The sequence below is a fragment of the Rhagoletis zephyria genome, unplaced genomic scaffold, assembly GCF_001687245.7.
Source record: "Rhagoletis zephyria isolate East Lansing unplaced genomic scaffold, Rhagoletis_zephyria_1.1 Rzeph_scaffold_00647, whole genome shotgun sequence".
Classification (NCBI taxonomy): domain Eukaryota; kingdom Metazoa; phylum Arthropoda; class Insecta; order Diptera; family Tephritidae; genus Rhagoletis; species Rhagoletis zephyria.
Window position 1 is genome coordinate 76,375 of NW_016157731.1, and position 18,111 is coordinate 94,485.

At 33.6% G+C, this 18,111-nt stretch overlaps 3 protein-coding genes across 4 annotated transcripts in view; 1 reads left to right on the plus strand and 2 right to left on the minus strand.

The window, feature by feature from the left end:
* Window positions 1-4,820, plus strand: part of LOC108360880 (uncharacterized) — a 21,618-nt gene extending 16,798 nt beyond the window's left edge. For both annotated transcript variants that reach the window (XM_017613329.1, XM_017613330.1), the window contains exons 3-8: window positions 829-1,230; window positions 1,308-1,833; window positions 1,977-2,096; window positions 2,172-2,336; window positions 2,491-2,599; window positions 3,080-4,820. In XM_017613329.1, the coding sequence (XP_017468818.1) occupies window positions 829-1,230; window positions 1,308-1,833; window positions 1,977-2,096; window positions 2,172-2,336; window positions 2,491-2,599; window positions 3,080-3,392 (1,635 nt within the window). In that variant the 3' untranslated portion in view covers window positions 3,393-4,820. The remainder of the gene's footprint in view (window positions 1-828; window positions 1,231-1,307; window positions 1,834-1,976; window positions 2,097-2,171; window positions 2,337-2,490; window positions 2,600-3,079) is intronic.
* Window positions 1-18,111, minus strand: part of LOC108360881 (uncharacterized) — a 32,024-nt gene that overhangs the window by 11,147 nt on the left and 2,766 nt on the right. The window lies entirely within an intron of this gene.
* The window catches only part of LOC108360882 (transmembrane protein 47), a 9,372-nt gene continuing 2,303 nt past the window's right edge, over window positions 11,043-18,111 (minus strand). The window contains exons 2-6 of the mRNA XM_017613336.1: window positions 15,983-16,058; window positions 15,706-15,892; window positions 15,459-15,608; window positions 15,140-15,202; window positions 11,043-15,050 (exon numbers count right to left, since the gene is read on the minus strand). Of these exons, the coding sequence (XP_017468825.1) occupies window positions 14,890-15,050; window positions 15,140-15,202; window positions 15,459-15,608; window positions 15,706-15,892; window positions 15,983-16,058 (637 nt within the window). The 3' untranslated portion in view covers window positions 11,043-14,889. The remainder of the gene's footprint in view (window positions 15,051-15,139; window positions 15,203-15,458; window positions 15,609-15,705; window positions 15,893-15,982; window positions 16,059-18,111) is intronic.

An 18,111-nucleotide genomic window follows, 5' to 3' on the forward strand; every position in this document is an offset into this window, starting at 1 on the left:
CTTATTAGGCGCCGCGAAGTAAGCGGGCATTGGCTAGTTGTTAATAAAATTGCTTAAAAATTTTCTTACTCGGGTAAATAGAAAGGATTCGATGAACCACAAATCTGGCTTGTATTACGAGATACTCACTTTGATACCACAACGAATTTCTTCTAAAATACCGGGCTTTTTTTTTAGTGCGCTGGCAAAAACCGGGGCGCATATATTTTCAGACCTCTGTGGACATTTCGAGGTTATGTCGAAATTAGGCATGATGAAGTAAAATATATTTCGAACATATCAGGAAAAAAAAACTGACACCTAAGCATCGTATTTCCGTGCAGTTGAAAAGATTTTTTCGATAATTTGAAAACATATAAGGGCTATTCGCGATCCGGTGCAAATGGCCTAGCATCATTGCATTGCAAATTTGTATTGCAAATTATTTGCAATACACAAACAAAATACACGCATTTGCATTTGTCATGGCTTAGCAAATTTGCAATACCGAAAATCCATAGCATAAAAATGCTATGCATTGCATTCATAAACAAAACCAAAGATGATGCACAAAAATTGTTTTGCAAAAGCTTTACCATGACAGTTTAATAAAGGTCGCTCACAATCCATGGCATATTTCTGCAATTCCATAAATTTGTCAGCTCTTATGCACCGAATCGCGAATAGCCCTATAGTAAACTTGTCCTCGGGCTATGTAATCCTACAATAAAAAGTAGTAAAAGCTTAAAAATGTTGATGGTATATTTTCATGCCACAAACGTGCAATATAATCTAAATGAATTTTCCAACCAATTCATTTAATTTAAAATTCTTCACATTTCATTTCAGCAACTGAACAGCCAGAACCCCTACAGCAATTGGTCCATAACATATCCGATGAACACAACAAAACCCGGGGATTATCGGGCAACCGTTAAGGTTGACAAAAACTATGTTTTCTGGATAAATATAGCCACCAATCATGTGGATTTCAAACTGGACGAATCGCTGGGCGGCGAACTGCGGCTACTGCAAAACGCTACCAAGCGCAAAAACAATTTTGTATCCATAGCGAAGCCAGTCAACCACACGGTGCAATTACGGCCAAACGATGCAAAATTTCTCGCCGATAAGGCCTATGAAGTGCAAACGTATTGGTTCCGAAATTGCACTTATATAGGCGTGGTTAACGGACTGAATTATGTGGCGCAGTACACTGAACCGGAGGAGAGTTATAAAATTGAGGCATTGGTGCGTTTAATTTAATAGTATTTATTAAACATGTTTTTCTTAAATTTTCTAATGCATTTGCTCTTTTTACTTGCTAGGTAGTGGCAACTTTTGAAAAACCGCCTGAACCAACAACTACCACAACAACCACTACGACTACGACGACTACCACAACAACTACACCAAAACCTACAACGACAACACCTACAACAACCACTAGCAGCAGCACCACCACTACATTGAAGCCCAACAGCAGTACAACAACACCCAAAGTGCCACCGGCAAACTCAAATTCAACAGCAACAACTCCGACGTCTACGCATCGTCGTCGACGCGGTGCAGCTGCGCCAATACCATTAACGTCGCTTGTTGCAAATAAACCATTAGCGACCAATCCAACAGTGCAGCATACTGCAGCCGCACCACTTAATGCGAGTATTCAGGTGAATGGATCCACCATTGCCACAAATAACACATCAGCGTCTAAAAAGATTGCATTGCCCATACTTATGTCACCACTGTCGATGGACGAAGAACCGCCCTATAATTGTGCCACTGAGCAGTTTTTACAGAGAGATCCTAAAAAGCTATATGGCCTATTCAAGCACTATGTCTACACAAAAGGTTAGTATTGACTTTAAAATAGGAAAAAATTATTAAGCGAACATTAACTGCCGAATGTAAGCTAATTCCTGACTGTTAGAACGGCCCTAAATAAATAAAATTTCAATAAAACTTAGCATTTATTACAACTGTCTTTGTTGTAGCACCCGTATCCGACTTCAAGGCTAATGGTCAAAATTGGCTGCAACGTGGTGATATGCTGCGCCTTCAAGTAAATTGTAAAGGCTCTGCTTCGCTGGAGATGTGTATTCAGGTGTTCAATGGTGAGTGACATTGCATGTTGCTTTCTTGTTGTTATTTTCAAAACCAACTTATGATTTCTTCTCATTCCCGCTTAGCGCCTTATAACGCCACCGGCAATGAGACTTGTCGCTATTATTTCCCGCTTGATAAATGCGAATATAATTATACACGTTTTTTCCTTGAGAGCAAAACAGTTCTATTTTTCCTACGCAATGAAGTCTCCGAGAAGTTGAATCAGGTCACCATCAACATTTACGAAGGTACGTGATAAGCGCGGACGCATCACATGAATCCAATGCACACTTGTACATATATATTGATATGCATGTGTATTTGGCGATTACATTTTGAAATCTAAGCTGATAATTGATTGTAATTATTTAATGTAATACCTCATCTTTCTATTTCATTTAGCAAAAGTGCAATCACAATTGTCCGTGGTGGTGGTGCCTGTGTCATTCACATTGATCGCTGTAATATTAATAGTTTTCGGAGTTTCTTACTACATACAATCACGAAATCGGTAAGTAATTTAGCTTTTTTTTAAATTTGGCAATGCAAGCATCTGGAAACTTCTGATAAAAATTTTTTTGATTTCAATTAAGTTTACTTTTTGCTTATGGTCCCTTTAAGGCTACGGGTCAAGATGGTATCATCTCTGTTCGTTGTTCGTTTTTGTTCTAGCAGCTTCTACAGAGTTCATTGTAGACGATGCCCATATTCCTAGTATGAGTACTAACCAGCAAATGTCCAGTAATAATCTCGGTCGCGTGTTTTATTTTTATTTTTTTGTTTACGAGCTAGATGAGTTTGGCTATAGGGGATGTTGATGACGATGGTGGCATACGCCACTTATTAGAAGAATTTGCTCGATTGAAGTCAATATAGGACCTTTCCTGGCTAACACATCAGCAGTCTCAATCTCTTTTGCATTTATAATGAAGATTATAATTTCCTGCATCAATACCTCAAATAACCACATACTTCTTTTTTTCTCTTACAGCTTCACAGTAGAGGTAGCCGATTTCAATTTTGGAGAAACGCAATCTCTCGATATGGAGTATAAAACGTTTCAGCAACGACTCGTCGACAGCATACGCGAAGTGTGGCCATGGCGGCGACGTTATAGCGAATTCGGCTCTGACATGGATCCAGAACTAGATCACAATGGAGGTATTGGTGGCACATTTGATAATAGCGAGCAGCATGCTATCGTTGAAAGTGGAGAAAATGAAAGAAATGCTACAACAACAACAAGCGCCGCCAATGGCAATGCAACTATCGATAGCAATCTCAGATATAATTCGATGACTTAAAGATAAAATAATGAAATAGTGATTTATTTTTTTCTTAAAATAAATTTAAAAAGTTTGAATTTCGATCGCAATTTGTATGTTAAGTATTTGTAGCAAGAAGAAAGCGGTAAAAGAATAACTTTTGCGGCGAACATTGTTGCAATTTAACTAACAGGAATAAAATAACGAATGAAGATTTTTTTTTTCTTTTTAAAAAATGTAAATGTACGTACTGAATACATTTCTGAAATTTATTATTTTTTTTTTGCTAATTGCTATATATTTTTTGCAACTATTTCATAAGCTGTAACACGAAGTTCTCAGTTTTTTTTACAAATCCGCAGAAGTTCGTGTTTCAAACACTCTTTATTTGTATTTTGTGATTACATATTTATATTTACATATTCTCACACTATTTATACGATTTTTTTTTTTGTTATTTTTGCTAGTATTTATCAGTAAATGTAGTTTGTATATACATTTATTAACCGTTTATTATACGAACATCCCTTTACACCTACAACTTTATTGTATTACTTATTATAATTGTTATTATACCATACGATTATGCACATAAAACATCAGTTTCATTGAAAACTTAAAATATAAAAACCAAAAATTAAAAACGAAAGATGAGCAAAAATTTAATTTCCGTATTTGCCAAATTTGTCCCATCAATTCAAAATGCTTTGCAAATTTTATTCCAAGCATGGCACGGCTCTTTTATACAAATAACAGTTTTTTTTAATGCCTTACTTGCTGTAAGACTGCAACATTTTTTGAAAGAAAAATAAAGTGAACAAGTTAAGCCTATATTAATGGTGAAGAAATGTGCATAAAGCAGTAAAACTTCCTATTTCAGGCAAACAGTGTATGACCATTTTATAAGCGAGTTTGCATCTGTCGAAACAGGTAAATTTCTTAAGTTATCGAAATCCAGCTAATGAGGTACTCATTGGAAATTGCATCATCGATAATGCGTACAATATTTTTCCATTGCACATTTTTACTTACAGTTTACTAAACAATTTTGCTTTGTGGTATTCGTTTGTGATAATAAGTGAGAGAAAATTATGAAAATATTCAAATATGCTTTATAAATACCACTTTCTATGCAAGGAAGTGCACACACAAATGCATCACACAAATATCACACATATACATACCTACATACACACCTATTTAGACTAGAGCATAGTCAGTTATATGGTAATAGAAAAAAGTAATAATAATTTTAAATATGTATATATTTTTACAAATCTGTCCCTGTCTTATCTTTATGATATACACACGACAAGTTGTTGGTAACATTATATTAAATAAATGTACTCACAACGCACATGGGTATTTTGAGCGCATCTGTATGCGGAGAAGATCCTCGAACACATACATACACACATGCATTGCATTACAAATGCAACGATTACTAAATTCGATTTTGTTACCACACAAAAAAAAAACAAATTTCGAACGTAACTACATATGTATAGATATGCAAAATTACACAACTAATATTTAAATTAAGAGAAATCTTAAAGCTGAATGAAAAGTTGAAAAGAAAACATATGGAAGTACTATAGATAATTCGTACTAATCGTGCAATTATACACATTTAAACATAACTAAAATATATTAAGAATATGAAGTGGGCTCGCAAACATGAATACAAACATATATTCATATGTTGATTAAAACATACTTGCATCTGACTAAAATTAAGTATACAATCATTCAATAAATGCGTAATTAAAAAAAAAAAATACATAGCTTAAGTTTTATTGCATAACTGATGAAGTTCTTTAGAAAAGAAAATAACCTTCACTTTGTTTTCAACTCTACTCGTACGTGGATCTAAAAACAGTAGACTATTTTACTCGATCGTAAGTAAGGGAAATATTACACTGTGCGACAAAAACAAAAAACTTTCAAAACACCCGAAACAATTAGTATACTCACCAAAGTATGAACCAAATATTGTAATACAGCGTTTTTAGCGCTCATAGCGCGCGTTGTGCCCGATCGCAGCGTGGCCCTGTAAGCGGCATCACTCCTCATCGTACCAGTTGACTACTTCTTCGGCGGCGGTACTTAATGAGCGGGAAATGTGGTTCCACTGCTTGTTGTTGTTGTAGCAGCATACAAATTCCCCAAAGACTTTTTGGGGAGTGTTGCTGGAGTGACAGTCCTTGGGTCGTTCCGGTTACGTAGACCCGACTGTCGTGGGAACGTGGTTCCACTGCTCGCATATGTCGCTTAGTTGAAGAGTGCTCTCTGAGAGCAGGTGTAAGAGTTGAGTAACGAATGCATTGGCTGTCTGTTGTGATTGCAGCTTTTCGACGTTAAGCTTTCCTTGCATTTTGGGCGCACATTTTTTGCTGAACAGAGGCGTGTGCGGATCTTGGAACGAGTCGATATTTGGGCCTCGGAGTGTACGTATGTACGTCTAAAACACTGAGAGCGTGCCTTCCGTCTATCACAACATGATCGATTTGGTTTCTCGTTTTCCGATCCGCAGACAACCACGTAGGTGGATGGATCATTAAAATATTGCCTTGTGATTTTTAAAACTTTATAAAACTTCGTATGTTTGAATTTTTGAAAACTGATTCCAGTTTTGTAAACAGGGACTTAAAGAACCTTTGGATATAAAGTTTCTCAAAATTCTGACAATTTTTAAAAAATCAATCCGCCATATTGGATCCGTCAGACGTTTTGTAATCAGCGCCTCAGAGAACCTTTGGATATCAAATTTAAAAAAAATCGGAAAATTTGTTTATAAATCCATCAGCCATATTGCACTTGCCAGTTTGAATTTTCGAAAATCGATTCCAGTTTGTTTATCAGAGACTCGAAGAACCTTTGGATTTCAAATTTAATAAAAATCTGACTATTATGTAAAAATCCGTCTTATTGGATCCGCCATTTTGAATTTTTGAAAACCGTTTTTAGATTCGTAATCAACAACCCCCAAATACAGGCAGGCAAAACTGCTCCAACTGCAAGAAAACTATGCACCCACAACCAGTTACTGTTTGGTGTGGTTTTTGGGCTGGCGGAGCCATCGGACCGTACTTCGAAAATGATCCGGGCAACGCTGTTACGATAAATGGATGTTACAATCGTTTGTGTTTTCGTATGCAACGGATTATTCTGTTCAATGATAGATTTAGGAAAACGTCTACAAAGGGAATCAAACGATATTTTATCTTCGAACAAGAAGGAAGAATAAGAGGAGGAGTTTTATCACCTGAACTGAGGGTGTGAGTCAACAGGAATTGTTTGCTATCCAAGAGGCAGTATTGAGCCCCACTCGCAAGACCTACAGAGAGGAAACAAGTGATTGTTTTTGTTTCAGTGTCACTCCTTCGCCATATATTGATTTAGGTCGTTCCGGTTACATAGACGCGACTGTCGCGGGAACGAGAGGAAACAAGTATTCTTATTCTTTGATATTTATGAGCCCTGAAAGCTTATATTCACACAATGAAATGTCCTTTGACTGAATGCCGGGAATGCGGGAAAACACCAGGTAGGTATGCCAAAGACTACCTTTAAAAATTTTTTTTTAGAGCAAACACCATTCTAGAACCAAATAAATGCTGGAATAACTTTACGTGTCAACAAAGTGTTTAGTACCCGAGTTAGCCTTTTGAGCATCGAAAAATATTGGTAATAAGTAATAGGTATAATACATATCGTCACTAATTTCGCGAAAAAGATGCTTATGAAAAATTTCGACGAAGTATGCTAGCACTAGCGCGCCTTTATTCGTGTGTAGTGACGATATGTAGGTGATCTAGGTATATATATTGACGTAAGTGTTTGGAAAATTTACTCTCCAATTATCCGATACCTAGTCTAATATTATATCTTCTTGACTGACATTTTAATGACGGTTCTTAACTTATCGGTGACATATCGTATTCTCTCAGATTTAGTCCCAAAAAATCTTTGGCCTCTTTTTTTCTATTCGCCGAGTTTTGACGTAGAAAATTTAGCGTTAGCGACCTTACCTTTAATCATGTTACAGCACAACTTTGCCTATATTGCAAAAATACGAGTATCTATTTATTTATTTATTTTTTTTACTCAATTATTAAACTTACTGTTTTTGCACTTTATTTTATTTTATCAATTAAAACATTGCGTACGCTTAAAAATTATTTTCGTTTTATTATTACATAATATATTTATTGGAAATTTAGTTTTCTTTTTTCTTCTTAATTTGCAACTTAATTATTTTTATTTTGGTTTTCGGTTTTACTACTACTACATAGTTTAATTACAATTACTAGATATAATTAAATTACCACCGCACGTTCCTGCCTACGATTTGTTCAATTTGTTTGGTTTTGGTTTTTGTTTTTGCTTTGAGTTTCTTGTTGTTTTTTTTTGTTATTTGTTCGCTTTTGTGTTGTCATTTTTTGTTCTTTGCTATCAAATTAATTACATAATTATATTTTGCCTTGTTTGTTTGCTTTTTGCTCTGTTATTGCTGATTGATGTTTTTGTTGTTCTTATGAAATGTCCAATGTCAAAGTTAGCGCTAATAGTTTTGTTTAATTAAGCATTTCAATTTGTATGAATGGAGAATTTTTGCATTTTATTTGATTATTGCTTCAAAAACCTAATTTTTGCGAAAAACACTATAAAACAAAAAAAAGCACATTTTAATTAAACAAGGAACCAATAAAAATACTAATTGCATTGTGTCATTGCAGTGGCTGATGTTGAACTACATATTTCTTAAACACAAATAATTTTTTTTTTTGTAATTTAGGAAAGCTTTTTGAACTAAACGGTCACGTAAAATGGTATAGACACAGAAAACTTTTCACAATGTATGCAAAAATTTTCTGTCCGCAAACTTTTTATAAAAATATGATTCATACTACAATAAAAGACATGAAAATTAAATTTCTAAACTTCGCGCAAACTCAATAAAATTGCTTAAAAATTAGCCCAGTTAATTTTGATATAATAAAGTGCAAGTTCGAAGTAGCTATAGGACTTAGCGTTGATTTTCGGCAATTTTTTGCTGGCGGTGTTGTGCAGTTTCTTCCATATAGTCGAAAATACTTCCTAAAATTTATTAGGCTACAAAACTGCTTAATGATCTTTTTTTTAAACTGATTAGAAATTTGCATGTTATTGAGTTTTAGTGTTACTTACTAAGTGACTAGTAAATAGTTTCTATTTTATAAAATAATTTTATTGCGTTTCAAAACAGGAAAAAATTTATTTTTATAAAAATTTAGCGGAAAAAATTTCAAATAAAAAAGTGTGCGTACTTTGTGAAAAATTCTCTGTGCCTATACTTTTCTCCATGACTGGTAGCAGCTGATGAGCCTAAGTGTAATTATAAGGCTATAAGTATATGTATGTACGTATTTCAATGGAGGACTATTTTTAATCAATCTGTGTCTTAGACTTTCGAAGATATGAATGCGGTTGTTATTTTTGTAGAAACTGTATTGCATTGGCTTGTTTAAAACAAGTTGTTGGCAACAGCATTAAACCCAGGCTGTTTGTAAAGAAAAATTACAAATTGTCAGCTGGGCTAACACTGTCAGTAAGGTTTTTTCAAACCCGGTTTTCAAGTTATTCGAAAAATTGCAATTTCAAAAAAATCCGGTTGCTGATTTTAAAATTAAGAAAAAACCGTATAAGCCGGTTTTATTTACTTAGTTTTCATACAGTGAAAATGCTTATTTTGGTATGAAGTCATGACCGATTCAAAGTCATTTTTTATATGGAAAAGAGTGCAGCAAAAAATTATCAAAACTCAACGCGATTTTTTAGCAACTTCAAACTTGCTCTTTATTATACAAGAATTTAATAATTCCAGAAATTAAAATTTAAATTCTTGGAATTGGGACGAAAAGTTAGTGGAATTTTTATAATTTGTGTACAAAGTCTGAAATTTAGATTTATATGGCACTTGTTAGATAAAGAGCTATACTTATACATATATAAGAATAATGGACTTTAAAAAAAGCAAAATAAAAGTAGTCAAAACCGGTAAAAATATTGATGTGCCATCTTTTGTCGCGGGTGTATTATCTTATAGGACTTGCTAATGGATAAATGTGGTAGCATTGTGCCTGTAAATTTCCGCACCACAGTTTTCACTTTTCATGCAGTCTAAAAGCATAGACAGATGGCAGTGTTGAGCCGGATTAAGTCCTAAAGTTAATTTCCAAAATGTATTCCGATCAGAGGAATTTCGATAACAACACTGACTAAAACGGCTAAAAGGTAGTTTTTTTTATTGCAGGGACCAAGAAAGCGTTGCGATTTTGGTTCAGTTCCGCATGAGAGCAAAATGTAATGTCAAGAACAATCCCACAAAAGAACCAAACAGGAACAAAAGGTTCAAGAACGATTCCGAAAAGAGGAAAATGTGAACAAAACTATCGGACATGTTCTCAAGAAGAACAGAATGAGAACGAAACTATCGGGAACGTTTCCAATGAGAACAAAATTATCAAAAACGTTTTCAAGGAGGATCAAATTAGAACAAAAGTCTGGGGAAAGTTTTTCTAGAGAACAAAAGTGTTGGGAATTTAAAGTTAAAAAATGAGGCCGGCGTCGGTGTATTGGGATAAAAAATGATTTCAATGAGAACCACGATTGTTAATTCTAACCCAGAGGAAAGCTGGATCATTTCGATTTCCAGATCGTTTATCATTTATGAACTTTAAATTTAAATTTTTTTTTTCGAAAGTCTTAAAATATACACCCCTATTGGAAGTGTCGACTCTACTAGAAGTCTCTACTTACGACTCTTATTCGATTATCGCTTTTCCATGGTATTGTGAATGTCAATTTCTCGTCCAACAAGCGACTGGGAATAGTTTTTTATCGCTCAACCTTCTACAACTATTTGTTTGTAGAAGGATGAGCGACTATTCACACGCACTTATTGAACGAGAAAACGACTTTAAAAATGCCACGGATAATCGATAATAGACTAACAATCGTTTATCTACTACTAGTCGACACTCCCAATAGGGGTGATAACAATTTTTTAATGCCAATAGTGATCCACCTTAACGGACATACATATACAGTGCTCTGCAAAAGTTAGGACTCACTTCTTTTGTATTTCTAGCTTTAGTTATTGGCATCATCGTAGAATAAACATCCCCATACGTTTACCGATCGCAACAATGGGTTTTTAGCATCGACCGGTCCATACAAACCAACACGATTTTTCCAAGCGAGTCCAAACTTTTGCAGGGCAGTGTATGAATATATGAATTTTATTTTGTATCCTTTCACAGTTTATTTCACATTAATATTTCAAGTTAAATAAGTTTTTATTCATATAATTTAATTGCCTTTAACAAAAAATTCCACAACTGTGCTTGAATAAAAAAATATATAAAAACTACAATATTGAATATTCAATTACAATGGCAAGAAGGGGTAGCAAGTCCGCGTAGCTGCTATAATGTCTACACAGAGGTAAATCTCTTGCAGGATGACGCCAGTAGATAGGTATTTGCTTGACTTTTGGCCACAAATCCTGTGACGCGTCAGTGTAAACAGTTTTTTAGGCAATTTAAAGAATATTGCGAGGCTAACAGAAACTATATTTTGACCTTAACCTGAAAGTTTGTAAATAAAATAATACACTGAAATAAAAATACAAAACGATATTTTTGATAATTTAACATTGTTTATATTAGATAAAGAAAATCAGAATATTACAAAAACAAAATACATATGTATACAGAAAAATCAATAAACATACATATTTATAAAAACTTAGTCAAAATAAAATCAATAAGTAGTGTAAACAAATATAACTTATTTTAATGCAATTTACAATGTTAATATTTACTGTAAAGGGTAGTAGAATAAAGAAAAAAATTAATATATAAAAAGTAAACATAAAGTACTTAAAAGTACAAGTTCATATATAGAAAAAAAATTAGAATTGAAACCGAAAATGTTTGCTCAATGAATACATATATGACTCAATTTGATACTTAGACGCACTCTGGAATAAGGTAAGAAGATACAAGAATAAGCTAGTGATAGAAAAAAGAATTTTCTAAAAAGAAAAACTTGAAACGACTTTTATCGCAGGGACGAGAGAGGTGGAGGAAGTCGAAAACTTTCTCGGGGACTCATCCGCTGTCCCACGATTAAAAATCTTTCATAAAGTTTTCTTTCAGTGTCTAGCGGCACTTGCCTCTGTGGACATGCGCAATCATCAAATAGAAACGTGCCACTGGAGGCGAGGGGCAACAACCGAAGCCAAAAAACTACATATTATCAGCTATTTTAAATCGAGTAAATACTAACATTGTAAATAACATCTAATTATGATTAGAAAAAAGTGATTGGTATACATTATAGGATGAGGTCTATAGTCAGCACGTTCGGATATTACATAAATAGGTAAAAAATCGGAACATTGAAAATACATACATACAAATATGTTTGTTTGTGTGTATGTTAATACAAAATTGTTGTACAAATTATACAATTAACTAGCAGTGAGTAGTTTGTAAACAGTAAATTGTTGATATGTATGTATGTATGTTTTTGTTTTCATTTTCGTTTTCGATTAACTCAATATTAGTATGTAAATAATATCGTTAAATAATTGTCTGTCTTACCAAACAAGTATGGCTTACTGAAGCGCTACCGGAAACGGACATTGTTAGGATAGTGACAAAATTAAAACTTTTGAACTTTTTTTGAGCAAAAGTTAAATTTACTTCTTGATTTTGAGGCTTTGTTCTAAATTTGTTTTCCAAACAAAAACGTTTGTACGAAAAACGTAGGCTTGGGACATGGTACAATAATTAATTAATAATGGTAATTATGGTACAATGGGTTTGGGATACTTTAAATAATTTAATTTTCAGGGCAAAGTGTGTTTTAAAAAATTTCGTAAGACAGACTAGTCAGTTATACACATGTATATATTTACATATGTACATACATATGGAAGTGTAAATATACCACGCAAAAGGCATGTGCTGGCGACAAAAAAAAAAACAATTTAACAGACTTAACTAAATCTGCTATACATTTGTAATTAATACATTTAAATGTAATTATTTTTTACTTTTTCTTATTAACTTAGCTTGTACAAAGAGAAAATAGTTGCATATATTAAACAAAAAAAGAGAACAACAATAAAAAAAAAACAATAATCTTCCTATTAGGTATTTAGTATGCTTGTTTTTTTTCGCTTGATACATTGCCGATTGGGCTTTAGAAAAAGCTGTCTCAATATTTTGTTTTAACTCTGATTAAAATAATAGATTTCACCGGCCTATAAGTAAATAAGTAAATATTTCGCAGTTTATAACGCAAAAACAATCAGTTCATGGGGTTATTCGAGTATGTAGTAGAATATTTCGAGAAAACAAAAACAACAAGGCATCAAAGATGGTTTTAGCGACTTATTCGTTTTAGTATGTAAAAAGAAATTCAAAACATATGAACTTATTAAAGGGAAAATATTCATTTAAAAGTGTACAAATAATGTGTAAGTGTGCACGATTTTTGTTGTGGCTGTTCCAACATTTAAGTGGTCGCCAATGGGTCGATTTCACCGAGTACCCCCCATATAAAATTTCAGTTATAACATTAAATATGTATTCGAGATATGGTGTTATGCTTTTGAGTAATTTCAAAGGATAGCATTATTTTTAAAAATTAATATCATATTTGTGGAAGCATAATTATTTAGCATAAAAACCATTTCTCAGAGGCTATCAGACCCGGTGTGGACTACTTGCACTTCTGTTTTGCCAAGTAACAAAATGTTTGGCATCTAATTAGCGAACCATTAGCGAAATTTGTCGTTTTAAGGAAGCGTTGCATATGCTAATAAATACAGATAATTTAATATTGACTCATGTAAAGAATTAAACAAATTACTAATGAAAATCAATAATATCACTCGCTTTAAATTTAAAGTCAATGTGAGGGAAGCATCATAATTTTCTGCTTAGTCATATGCATTTTTTTTTATAGCTGCCTGCAATTTCTTCAAGATGTATATATGTATGTATGTATATATGAGCATATGTGCGAGAGTATGTATGTAAGAATAAATGTTTGTATGAATATACATATATATGTATGTTAAGTGTATATGTGTGTACATGTAAATATGTGTTTATAAAAAGTTACTTGTGACTATAAGTATTGTATGTGGGTATATGATTTGGTTCACGTATTCATCGTCGTCGAATTCGTTCGATTCATTGGTAGGTCCATGAGCGTGACTTTACATTAATTTTCCAGATTTTCGTTTATAATATTTTGTTGCTTTAAACGTTTTACATGTGTTTTAATACATAGCAACACTTTTTTAATTGTTTTCATTTTGTTTTGCTACAATTTTTTACGCTTACATTTAATTAGAATTTCTTACATTTTTCGTACGTTTGATATTAATTTACTTGTTTTTTTTTTACATTTTGTCGTGGGAAGTTACACCAATAAAGAAGCAAACAAAAGAATACAAAGTAAGGAATGCATGTAGATGATTTTAGGTCAAGTGGGTGGTCAACTAAAAAGTTATAAGACATACATATACATATATGAGATACGATTTCTGTGCGCAACTATGCATTTTCGAAGACAATGGCAAATGTATGAATACATAGTATGCTTATGTGTGTGTTTATATATGTATGTATGCAAGTGCATAATTGCAATGTACGTCGATTATAGATGAATATACATATGTGTAGATATAGTATGCTTGTAGGTAACTATGAAATGCTAAACGGTTAAATACGATCACCATGAATACATTTATGTTGTTATATGTACTTGTTAAAATTGGTTATACAAATGATATCAGCTCATTAGCATGCCAAAAACTATGTGTGAATATTCGAGTGTGTTTGTGTGTATCGTTTGTTCTATTCAAGTTCAAATATGTATCATATGCGTGTTTTACACCTTAACCGCGGCGGCGCCGTCAACGCGTGTCAGTAAAATTCGAAACTACTGCCAAGCTTTAGCGCTTGCGAAATTCAGTTTTGATTTGAATTTGATATGCACCTAAATATTTTTGATTTAGCGGTCAACAAATTTCCACAGAGAAATACACCACATTTTGTAGCTTTATCACACAAGATATTTAAAAAAAAAAAAACTACGTTACAGCACCTGACCATCTACATAGGCTCCACGTGTATATGTACTTTGTTTGTATGTGATTTTGTATTCGTATGTGTTGGGATTCTGTGTTAAATTAGTTAAACTGCTTTCTTTCAATTTCAGCATAGTTGTTTCTGTCTAGTATGTTGCTTGGCGGCAATGATGACAATATTACACACTTCTTATAATTTTGTATACTTTTTGTTTTCCTCGTTCATTTTTTAAACTTTACGATTTACTGTTGTTTGTTTGCTGATTTATAGATATTGTTGTTCTTTGTAATAGTAGTAGTTTAGTAGTATTATATCAGTAGAAATCGCATAATTTACTTAAATGTCTAAAGAACGACGTCAGGCAGGTCGTGCGGCCTGGCCTAGGCGCGCATATGGTTTTCATGTACAATTTTTCTCTCCTTATAATAGATCTCCTCCGATTCCTTATCGCATAGCAGTAGCACAACGGCGCCGAATAGGAAGATAGCTGCACCCCAGCCAACACCATAGGCCCAACCAAATTCCCAAATTGGCCGATTCGCTGCAAAAAATAAAAATATCCATACATATATAAAGAGAAGTTAGAAATAAGAGAAGTAACATTTAAAGTTAATGATCAGTGTAACTCACCCAAATTGAGTTCGCCAGCAAAACATACTGGATATATTATCAGCGCAGACAGGACAGCCAACACTAAAAGTATAGTATGAATTTAATATTTTTTGTATAGGTTTTGGCTTCAAAGGTTAAATTGAGAAATAATACATATGGTTATCAAATGTGCATTTACAGAGCATTTTTCTGGCAAAGGTTAAAGAACATAGAATACTCGCATAGTTCTTTCATCGAATGACACAGTCGCCTCGCCATTTGAAACATTATTTTTTAATCTCAAGAGAATATACATAGATGGTAAAATTCACCAAGCTATTCATATTTAGGGACTTACATGATAACAGCATCACCAGCACAGCGATTCTGTAGAATTTGTATTTGACATTGTGATTTTGTGTTCTCAAACCCAGGCCAGTGAGTATGGTGGCAATCACATCAGTTATCAATGTGATTATACATAGAGCAGCTGTGGCTTTGATGTAAGCTGAAAAGAAATTAAAGACCAACGATTATTCTGAAGTCAAAACTATCCGATACATAAAATCAACCAACACCAACAAATATTCTACATATTTACTTACCCACATCACGACTAGCATAACAACCCGGCGGATCATGTAGATTGAATGGCAGCGGCGATTCAACATCTTCCTCAATGCAGTGCACAAAGAGACCCTGACGCCAGCCAGCAGCCATTAACCAGTCCGTGGAAGCTAAAGCCATGATCATCAGTATGACAACGATGACACCACATATAAATGCAATGACCTAGAGCGGAATAGTAAGTGAGAAATTATAATTGTTTAGCATTTGATTAAATTTGTAGCGTAAAATGGAGTTTGTGTAGTTGTTACAAACCTTCAATGGCCTTGTGATTGTAATGGTTTCAATTGTTGTTGTGGGCGCCATTTTTGATGGTGATGGGCGTTGCGAGCTGTATACAAAATAATGAAATGAAAGCATAAACGTTAATCTCAATACACTGCAAAAGGAATGTATTTGAAATGATTTAGGAAATAATGTACTTTTTTTTATCCCTAAAAGGTGAAGCGAAGGAATACATAAATACATACCTTTTAAACTAATGCTCTTGAGCGTGTGTGTTAGTGGCAGGGAATTAGTGCACCCTTCTAACAAGAACAATAACAACGCAAGCGCAACAACACAATGTATGCTTGCATGTACAGCCAATGGCTTTGGCTTAGCCTACAGCTTTTTCGTGTTAAACGTTCGTTTTTCTAACTTTAGCGTCTTTTTAATTACTGCACTCAGTTTTTAGCTGATTTTTTTTTCATTTTTTATTTCCACACATTTCATATTTTTCTTTTCACTGCGGTAAGTGTGCTTAAAGTTCTTTTTTAGTTCAATATTTGCGCTTAATTGTATGCCAATTTTAAATGCAAATGTTTTATTTGCTTTAAGCTGCTTAAGATCTGTTAATTTTGAGGGAAGAGAATATACAAAATAAGAACAGGTTCATTCAATTAGTATTATCGAGAATCTTAAGGGAATTTCAATAAATGCAATTCAAAATTGATGATCAATTTACAACAGAACCATGCAATAACGAAACGTGAACTTAACACACTCATACACAGCATTCTTTTCGGACAAAATTTTTTAATAACTCTTGCATTATAACTATTGCAATCGAAATAGATTTAAAGCTTGTTTTTATCATACAAAATTGTGTAGCATTTGTCGGCAAATATGTATGTACGTATGCAAAACGCACTGTGATTGGAAAAAAGCAGTATAACAATTGATGATGCAAAATAAAACAGGTCTACAGTCGTTTACCTACAACCGGTACTTCATCGACTAAATGTATGTTTCTGGACCATCGCTTTAATGATCTTAGCTAAAATTTAAGAGAAGTAAAATTTGTCGACAAATAAACGACGGCTTCACAACTTCTGCTTCTTATTTTACTCCTCAACTGGTGCAAGAAATTTCACGTTGGCGTTTTGTTATCAAAGAAACTCCTCGTCCCTGAAGGTCCATCGAGGTTGACGAAAAAAGGCATTTATTAAATCGAACCCACATAACACGATACGAGAAAGTGCAGAAACATTTAAACATGTCAAACAAATGTTCGATTTCGCCTAAAAAAGCAAACTCGAGAAATGGACTATATACAACAATGTGAAACGTCAAGGGGTTTGCCGCCGATGCGATGATTCACCTCAAATAACTTCCAAAGCCGACATTTACTTAACGAAGGTTATTCTCCGTAGGATGGGAGCACCGAACAATCGGTTGCGTAGTGCCCACAACTGGACAGTTTGTATTAATCTTCATTAAGAAACGACCGGAGCTTTACAATCGTAAATAAGGGAGTGTAACCACCACAAACATGCAAACCCAGCACACGCGCCTTACTTCGACTTATACAATAATCGGTGACGGTATCACGCATTTTCTTTCATACAAAGTAATTTTTTATATGGAGAAAAAAGTGTATAACATCGTCAGAAATAAAATTATCAAACCTTAATGCGATTTTTTAGCAACCTCAAACTGTCACTTAACTTTGATTTTGATAAGCTATAGAACTGCAAGCCAAAAATTAATTTAAAAATTATAATTTAAATACTTGGAATTGTGATGAAAAAATTGTACAATTTTTGAAATTATTGTACAAAGCATGACAAATAAATTAAAAACATACAAAAATACGCAATGACCGTCTACTCCACCTCTTACTAGGTACTACAATCATCAGCTAAAATTTAACATATGTACTATCGACAGTAAAAGTGCCTACATACATATAAACACGTTGACACACTCAACGCTACAGAAGATTGGATCCAAGGTACATTGAACAGGTAGTATCAGTAGAGCAGCTGATTTGATTTATTTTCAAATTATTTGGTCTCGAAAATGTCAAATATTTTTAATTTTTTCTCACAAAAATTCTGAATTGTTAAAATCCATTTGCATGTGAAACCTTTTTCCATACAAAACAAGCGATTGAATAGCAG